This window comes from Haemaphysalis longicornis, unplaced genomic scaffold (assembly GCF_048455015.1).
Source record: "Haemaphysalis longicornis isolate Haplotype H1 unplaced genomic scaffold, Haemaphysalis longicornis Haplotype H1 scaffold_2, whole genome shotgun sequence".
Lineage (NCBI taxonomy): Eukaryota > Metazoa > Arthropoda > Arachnida > Ixodida > Ixodidae > Haemaphysalis > Haemaphysalis longicornis.
Genome location: NW_027526295.1, coordinates 32,587,131 through 32,596,361, shown reverse-complemented (window position 1 = coordinate 32,596,361; position 9,231 = coordinate 32,587,131). Strand labels below are relative to the sequence as shown.

The following is a 9,231-nucleotide window of genomic DNA, read 5'->3' as shown; positions in this document are numbered from 1 at the left end:
ACGCTGAAGATTTATCTTCTGTAGAGTGCACTCTGGCCCCCCTTGATATCACCGACATGGCTGCTGAACAGCGGAAGGATTCGTGGATCGCTTCAGTTGTGGAATTTTTGTCCGTACCATCGCCAGCAGCCACGCCCCGCTCTCTCCGCCGCCAAGCTGCCCTTTTCTCTGTCCTTGACCAACTCCTTTACCGCCGAAACTATTCGTTCGAAGGTCGCAAATGGCTCCTGGTTATCCCTCGCCATTTACGCTTGAACATCTGTTCTTCGTTCCACGGTGACGCGCAGGCTGCTCACGAAGGTGTCCTGAAGACATACCGAAGACTTCGCCTTCGCTTTTACTGGCGAGGCATGTACACCTTCGTCACAAACTATGTTTGTTCCTGCACAGACTGCCAGCACCGCAAGTCTCCGCCGAGATCAACAATGAGCGAACTCCAGCCTCTGCCGTGCCCTGCCCGTTCTTCGATAGAGTGGGCATCGACCTCTACGGGCCGCTACCGTGCACATCCAGAGAGCACCGCTGGATTATCGTTGCGGCAGATCATCTCACACGATACGCTGAGATACTAGCCCTTTCAGCAGCCAAAGCGCGGGACGTGGCATCCTTCCTAGTCCGTCGTTTCATCCTTCGACACGGAGCGCCCCGAGAGCTTCTGCGCGACAGAGGCCGCGTATTTTTATCGGAAGTTATCAAAGCGCTCTTGGCCGAGTGTAACATCGTTCATCGCACTACCACACCTTACTATCCGCAAACCAACGGCCTAACCGAACGATTCAAGCGCACTGTGGGAGACATGCTGTCTATTTATATTTCATCAGACCATTCCAACTGGAATCAGGTGCTTCCGTTCATCACATACGCGTACAATACCGCGGCGCTGTCGACTACCGGATTTTCATCGTTCTTCCTCCTCTACGGACGGGAGCCGATCTGCACACTGGACGCGGTACTTCCATACCTCCCTGATCCCTCCGAGGGCACACCGATTTCTCAGATTTCGCAGCTCGCTCGTTCATTGACTTCTGAACACCAGCAGCTACAGAAATCTCGCCATGACGCGTCCAGTGCACCACGCGATTTCTCTCCCGGCTCCCTTGCTTGGCTTTGTGTGCCATGTCCCACCCCAGGTCTCTCTCCGACGCTTACATCATTATACCACGGTCCTTAACGTGTTATCAAGAGCACCTCACCAGTGAAATATATCGTCGAAACAGTTATGCCCTCACGGGATCTTCGGTGCCGCGGCCGTGAGACTGTGCATGTTCAGCGACTCAAGCCCTACTATGATCCGCTGGTTCCGTCGTCACCATGAGTCGCCAGGATGGCTCCCTCTTCTCGCCGAGGGTGATTGTAGCGAAGAACCTGAACATTAGAAGGTGGAAACGTTTCCTTCGGTTATATCCTGTCATAAAATAGCAGTTGGTGGACAATCTTCCGAGAAGGTTATGTGCCATGCAGCGCTTTCGGAAGGAGACAAAGTGTGTGCTCGCACAGCTCGGACCTCAGCCCCGTTTGCTACGTCCGTTTGGACTCTGCCTGCCTTGATGACGTGACCCTTTGCAGGTGTCAATAAAAGTCAGCACATTTTATATATATATATATATATATATATATATATATATATATATATATATATATATATATATATATATTGCCACGGCCCATCGATTCAGCGACAGCCTAGAAAGGAGCTCTACACTGAAGACTATCAATGCCGCCAATCCCACCACAGCACGAAACCAGATGCGCGTGTTCTGGCGCATGGAAGTGAAAGAAGACGAAAACTCGTTTTGTGTGTGTCCCGCTCGGTACTGGCATCGCCATTAGCTCTGTGATTCAAACCTAATTCTGGCATTAAACTAGTTGCTTGCGAGTAGCAAACCCCTACATAACGCTACATTTTTGGTGGAGGGTGCGGGTTGTGACCCCGTATGCGACAAGACGACAGCGTTGCTGGAGACGAAGCGCCTCGCACGGAGCTGACTCCTGTTCACCAACGCAGCAGTCGTCGACTCCAAGGTGCTTCACCCGAATTCGGACTGCTGCCGGCGACAACCAGGGCAGCGAAAACACACATCATGACCTCAACTACGACGCAGAACGACTATGCCGTCCCAGGTCAGTTTGTCATCCATCAGCCGCGAACGCCGCCAATATTTAACGGCAATGTCTTTGAGGACGCAGAAGACTGGCTTGACCTCTATGAGCGCGTCGCGAGCTTTAATGAATGGGATGCACTGATGAAACGGCGACAAGTGTATTTCTCGCTCGACCACCACGCGAGGACGTGGTTCGAGAACCACGAAAGGGAGTTCCCAACCTGGGACGAATTTCGCACTCGGTTTCTGGCTGCCTATGACAGAGGCGACCGCAGGGAAAAGGCCGAAGCTGCGCCATACACAAGAAATCAGCGTCCCAATGAGAGCGTGACTATGTATTACGAAGACATGTCCCGCCTTTTCGGGCGTGCTGACCCAAACATGGTCGAAGACAAGAAGCTCCGTCACCTTATGCGAGGCGTTAAGCAGGAGCTGTTTGCCGGGCTAGTGCGCAACCCTCCGCGTACGGTTCTCGAGTTTATCAATGAAGCGTCGACCATGGAAAGGACGCTGGAGCAGCGCTCCAGACAGTACGACCGCAGTCAAAGCTGCACGTCGGTGGACGTACTCTCCGCTGCCTTGGCCACCAGCCCAGACGCATTGCGTGAGCTCATTCGTTCGGTAGTTCGGGAAGAACTTCGCCGACCGCAGCTGCCACCCGCTTTGCAGACATATGACTCGCTATCACAAGTAGTTAGAGAGGAAGTGCGGCAAGCGGTTCAGGAACCAGCTGAACTCGACATGCCGGCATCTCGCAGCTCCGCTACATACGCCGCCGCTGTCCAGCAAACCTCCCCGTACGCCGCTCCGAACATCGCCGTCGCAACGCCTTCTCCGTACGCCACTCGGAACTTCGCCGCCCCAACGCCTGCCGCCACCTATGCCGCGTCTGGTGACGGCGCCATGGCCCCTCGCCAGCCTGGATATCGACGCACCCCGGCGACCATTCGGAAGACGGATTTGTGGCGTGCACCGGATAGCCGGCCACTGTGTTTTCATTGTGGTGAAGCCAGCCATCTGTACAGGTCCTGCCCGTACCGCCGTGCCGGTCTCCGCGGTTTTCATCCCAACGCACCCTGCCCGCGAAACGGTGAACGGCCACCTGAAATTCAGGAGTACCTGCTTGCACAGCATAATTTGTCGACGTCTAGTCGTGAGGAAACAAGGCCGTCGTCGTCACCTTATCGTTACCGGTCGCCAAGCCCTCGTCGCCCCTCCAGCTCACCCGGGCGCCGCTCGCAGAGCCCGCGTCGGGAAAACTGAGACCAGCGGCCTCTGGAGGTGGGGTCGCTGAACGGGAAGGCGGTGAAGATCCTCCACGATGCTCTCGACGACGTACCGCTATAGAACCGACGCAGACAGAAACCGACCGAAAACGAGCCACATCGAATCTTGCCGTGACTATTGACGGTTATGACGTTACCGCGCTAGTGGACACAGGTGCCGACTACTCGGTAATCAGCAGCAACCTGGCCGAGGAGCTCAAGAAGGTTCTCACGCACTGGAACGGACCCCACATTCGCACCGCGGGTGGTCATCTGATCGCGCCTACAGGTCGTTGCACAGCTAGGGTCGGCATCCGTGGCTACACCTACGTCGCTGACTTCATCGTACTTCCAGAGTGTTCCAGGGATGTAATACTAGGCATCGACTTCCTACAAGCAAACGGCGCCGTCATTGACCTGCAAACATCTACAGTGACATTCTCGACAGCAGGAGCCATCGCTACAAACGACGCAGAAGGGGAAGTCCGCGTCCTCCGCGTAGTCGACGACAACGTAGTGGTGCCAGCCCGCAGTTGTGTCGTCGTCTTCGTGAAAGGGGACGTGCCCGAATGTTGCGAACGATTAGTGGAAGGCAAGACGAACTTGCTTTTAGAAAACGAAATCTGTGCTGCAAGGAGCCTTGTCCACCTGTGTGACGGCTGCACAAGTGTTGCGCTAACAAACTTTGGAAACAGGCTCCAACACATCGCAAAAGGAACCGCCATCGCCTCGCTGTACGAGTTTGTTCAGTTGACAGAACTGCATGCAGAGGGGACAGACCGGACCGATGTATCGGCCCCGAAAGACGTCGTGGGATTAATTAACATCAACCCAGACCTCTCGCCAGAACAGAAAAAGCAGCTGACAGACCTCCTCGGGGATTTCCGTGAGTGTTTTTCAACTGCTTCAAAGGTCGGACAAACCCCTGTTGCCAAGCACCGCATCATTGTAGACGAAGCAACAAAGCCGGTATGCCAACACCCATACCGCGTATCCTACAAGGAGCGTGAAACCATCCAGAATCAAGTAAAAGAAATGCTACAAGACGATGTCATCCAACCATCGAAAAGAACGTGGGCATCCCCTGTGGTTCTAGTCGAGAAGAAAGACAAAACTTTGCGCTTCTGTGTCGATTACAGGAAACTGAATCGTGTTACAAAAAAAGACGTCTATCCGCTCCCGCGCATAGACGATGCCTTGGACCGGTTGCGCACTGCCAAATATTTCTCGTCCTTAGATCTTAAAAGCGGATACTGGCAGATCGAGGTTGACGAGAGAGACCGCGAGAAGACCGCGTTTGTCACACCCGATGGGCTATACGAGTTCAAAGTCCTCCCATTCGGTCTATGCTCAGCACCCGCTACGTTCCAGCGAATGATGGATTCTGTCTCGGCCGGTCTCAAGTGGCACTCATGCCTCGTTTACCTTGACGATGTCATAGTGTTCTCCGCAACATTCGAAGAACATCTACACAGGTTGCGACTGGTCCTCGAAGCCATCAAATCGGCTAAATTAACTATAAAACCTGGAAAATGCAACTTTGGCTACAAGCAGCTGCGGTTTCTAGGACATGTTATTAGCTCCGAAGGAGTCTCCCCAGATCCTGAAAAGACGGCAGCTGTTGCAGGTTTTCCGAGACCAGCTGATAAAAAGGCCGTTAGGCGCTTTCTGGGCCTTGCTACGTATTACAGGCGCTTCGTCGAAAATTTCTCGGATATTGCGGAACCACTGACACGACTGACCAAGGATGTCGTCCCATTTGCGTGGCAAGAGGAACAAGAAGTGGCCTTCAATGACCTGCGAGACCGGTTACAAACAGCGCCAATACTTGCCCATTTCAACGAAGATGCTGATACGGAAATCCACACAGACGCCAGTAACGTCGGACTCGTCGCCGTCCTCGTTCAATGGCAAGACGGAGCTGAAAGAGTTCTAGCCTACGCCAGTCGAACTCTTTCGAAAGCGGAGTCGAATTACTCCACGACTGAAAAGGAGTGTCTTGCCGTCGTCTGGGCCATCATCAAGTTCCGACCGTATCTTTATGGCAGGCCGTTTAAAGTTGTCAGCGATCACCACTCGTTGTGCTGGCTTGCAAACCTGAAGGACCCATCTGGACGCCTCGCTTGATGGAGCCTCCGGTTGCAAGACTATGACATGACAGTAGTGTACAAGTCGGGACGTAAGCACAGTGACGCTGACTGCTTGTCCCGGGCGCCCATCGATTCAGCGAGCCCAGAAGCCGACGACGACGTTCCCTTCCTTGGGGCCGTTACCGACTCCCAAATGGCCCAACTCCAACGCGCCGACCCTGAACTACTGCTGCTTATAGAGCATTTAAAAGGCCTCGATGTCCGTGTTCCACGTGCATTTACCCGGAGCATCTCGTCATTCCGTCTTCGGAACGGCGTGCTCTACAAACGGAATTTTGGGGATACGAAGGACTCGTTCCTACTGGTCATACCAACAGTCATGCGGCCCGAAATTTTGTACGCCTGTCACGACGAAACCTCGGCAGGGCATCTGGGTGTTAGCCGTACTCTAGCGAGGATTCGTCAGAAGTACTATTGGCCCAAATTGTTGCACACAGTTCAGCACTATGTAAAGACCTGCCGCGACTGCCAGAGAAGGAAGACTCCACCTCTGAAACCGGCAGGGCTACTTCAACCGATCAAGCCACCTAATGCGCCTTTTCAACAAGTCGGCATGGACTTGCTGGGGCCATTTCCAACGTCGACGAAGGGTAATCGATGGATCGTGGTCGCGACTGACTACCTCACACGGTATGCGGAGACAGCGGCTGTCGTACGAGCAACCTCGGCTGAGGTAGCACAGTTTTTTGTGCACAACGTCGTTTTGAGGCATGGGGCACCACAGGTCATGATAACAGACAGAGGTACAGCTTTCACGGCGGACCTCATGCAGTCCGTTATGATGCTGACGCACACCACCCACAGGCGGACTACTGCATACCATGTGCAGACCAACGGCTTGACGGAGAGACTAAACAGGACCCTCGCCGACATGCTTTCCATGTATGTAGACGTGGAGCACAAAACCTGGGACGAACTTTTGCCATACGCCACGTTCGCCTACAACACGGCAGTTCAGGAGACCACAGCAATTACTCCTTTCCAATTAGTTTACGGCCGCACCGTTACTACTACCTTAGATTCCATGCTACCGGTTCATGAAGATGAAGAGAACATCGACATTCATAACTTCGTGCAAAAAGCGGAGGAAGCACGCCAGCTAGCACGCCAGCGGATCCAACGTCAGCAGTGCGCCGACGCAGCTCGCTACAATCAGCAAGGCGGTTGGTGTTTTACGAGCCTGGCGACGCTGTCTGGGTTTGGACACCAGTGCGCGTGCGCGGACGTTCAGAAAAACTACTGCGTCGGTACTTTGGCCCGTATAAGGTCGTGCGCCGCCTAAGTGACGTCAATTACGAAGTTATACCGGACAGTTGCGCTTCTTCCTCGCGACGCAGGACAACTTCCGAGGTCGTACACGTCGCGCGAACGAAGCCTTACTATGACAGAAACTGACCTTACCCTCATCAACAAGAGCGAGAAATTTTGGCTGACGCCAAAACTGTCATGTTACCAGTTTGACGGCAACCCGCTGCGCCATCTCGTTTTGCTATGATCGTCTACAGCCACAGCCTAGCATCGAGACGATGCTATCTTAGAAGAGGGGGCAATGCCACGGCCCATCGATTCAGCGACAGCCTAGAAAGGAGCTCTACACTGAAGACTATCAATGCCGTCAATCCCACCACAGCACGAAACCAGATGCGCGTGTTCTGGCGCATGGAAGTGAAAGAAGACGAAAACTCGTTGTGTGTGTGTCCCGCTCGGTACTGGCATCGCCATTAGCTCTGTGATTTAAGCCTAATTCTGGCATTAAACTTAGCAAACCCCTACATAACGCTACAATATATATATATATATATATATATATATATATATATATTTATATATATATATATATATATAGTATATATAAATAGCCCAGAAAGTGAAGGAGAACACAGTCGCCCAGATAGCCGAATTGGTAAGGCATTCGACATGTAATCGAAAGGCGTGGGTTCGGTCCCCGCTCTGGGCGCGTGTTTCTCTTTCTTTCTTTTTTCTGTATATTAAAAAAAATGTTTACTTCATTAAACGTAGTGAAAAAGAAAAGAGCCTAACCACACCCCTATGCCTCCTTTGGCGTTGTAGACTGCTGCCCTATCTTTCTGTATTTCCTCTACGAGCCCCTCATTTCCTTACTATATTATTCTGCGAAAGCCTAGCGAGGGTCTCGGTTCTGGCAGCCTTGATGCCTAGGTAGCATAAGAGGGCTTCCCACCAGTTACCCGCTCATGACAGGCTGTAGACGCTCGAGTCACGCCCCGGGGGTTGAAAAGAAGGTCCCCTTCTCCCCGTGTAGTCAGAGTGGCGCTGGCTACCACCCTCAAGCGTCAGATACACTTCTAGTAAATATAAATAGCCCAGAAAGTGAAGGAGAACACAGTCGCCCAGATAGCCGAATTGGTAAGGCATTCGACATGTAATCGAAAGGCGTGGGTTCGGTCCCCACTCTGGGCGCGTGTTTTTCTTTCTTTCTTTCTTCTGTATATTAAAAAAAATGTTTACTTCATTAAACGTAGTGAAAAAGAAAAGAGCCTAACCACACCCCTATGCCTGCTTTGGCGTTGTAGACTGCTGCCCTATCTTTCTGTATTTCCTCTACGAGCCCCTCATTTCCTTACTATATTATTCTGCGAAAGCCTAGCGAGGGTCTCGGTTCTGGCAGCCTTGATGCCTAGGTAGCATAAGAGGGCTTCCCGCCAGTTACCCGCTCATGACAGGCTGTAGACGCTCGAGTCACGCCCCGGGGGTTGAAAAGAAGGTCCCCTTCTCCCCGTGTAGTCAGAGTGGCGCTGGCTACCACCCTCAAGCGTCAGATACACTTCTAGTAAATATAAATAGCCCAGAAAGTGAAGGAGAACACAGTCGCCCAGATAGCCGAATTGGTAAGGCATTCGACATGTAATCGAAAGGCGTGGGTTCGGTCCCCACTCTGGGCGCGTGTTTTTCTTTCCTTCTTTCTTCTGTATATTAAAAAAAATTGTTTACTTCATTAAACGTAGTGAAAAAGAAAAGAGCCTAACCACACCCCTATGCCTCCTTTGGCGTTGTAGACTGCTGCCCTATCTTTCTGTATTTCCTCTACGAGCCCCTCATTTCCTTACTATATATATATATATATATATATATATATAGAGCAAAGGTTCCTGGCTATGAGGTTAGCTGTACGATAGAGAAGTCAAACTGAAAAACATAACAACATTTATTCTAACGTTTCGACCGGGGGCCAGTCTTTTTCAAAGATACAAATAGTGCAGATCAGTTGGGTTTAAATACATTTCAGTTGTGGGCGGGGCAAGAAAAACGTAGGCTCTACGCGACACAAAAAAGCCGCAGAACGCTCAAGGTGGACAAAAAAAAAAGGGGGGGGGGGATAGCATAGAGGGCTGTTGGAGTGCTGCCGGGGAACAGGGGGGAAAGGGGCCTAATGAAGGCAGGCGAAGCTATAGGATAAGAGGAAGGCATTGCAAGGTACTGAAGTCACGACGGGAAAGCAAGAAGGTGAGAACTAAGGAGGGGCTCGTTTTAGCTCGTTTGTTGACCTGTTTCTGGCGGCAGGTGCCAGGTAGGGCAACCTGCAGGGTGTGAGAGTTTCAAAAATACAGAAAATATGCAAAGAACCAGAGGAAATTGACTGGTGAGGAGAAAAGGGTGGGAAGCCCGAGGTAATTACGGATGCCTAGTGAAAGCGTTAACACACATAAACAAAGGAAAAAAAAAGAAAAAAGAAAA

The 9,231-nt window shown here is 51.8% G+C and overlaps 1 protein-coding gene and 2 non-coding genes across 3 annotated transcripts; all 3 read left to right on the top strand.

The window, feature by feature from the left end:
- The first annotated feature begins 1,934 nt into the window (after positions 1-1,934).
- On the top strand, positions 1,935-3,365 carry LOC144167893 (uncharacterized). The gene has a single exon (XM_077697032.1). It carries the CDS (start codon positions 1,935-1,937, stop codon positions 3,363-3,365), a length of 1,431 nt encoding a protein of 476 aa, XP_077553158.1.
- Positions 3,366-7,884: 4,519 nt separating this feature from the next.
- Trnat-ugu (transfer RNA threonine (anticodon UGU)) lies at positions 7,885-7,956 on the top strand. Its single transcript has one exon. It is a non-coding gene; the product is annotated as a tRNA-Thr (tRNA).
- A 410-nt stretch (positions 7,957-8,366) lies between these two features.
- Positions 8,367-8,438, top strand: Trnat-ugu (transfer RNA threonine (anticodon UGU)). The gene has a single exon. It is a non-coding gene; the product is annotated as a tRNA-Thr (tRNA).
- The last annotated feature ends 793 nt before the right edge of the window (positions 8,439-9,231 follow it).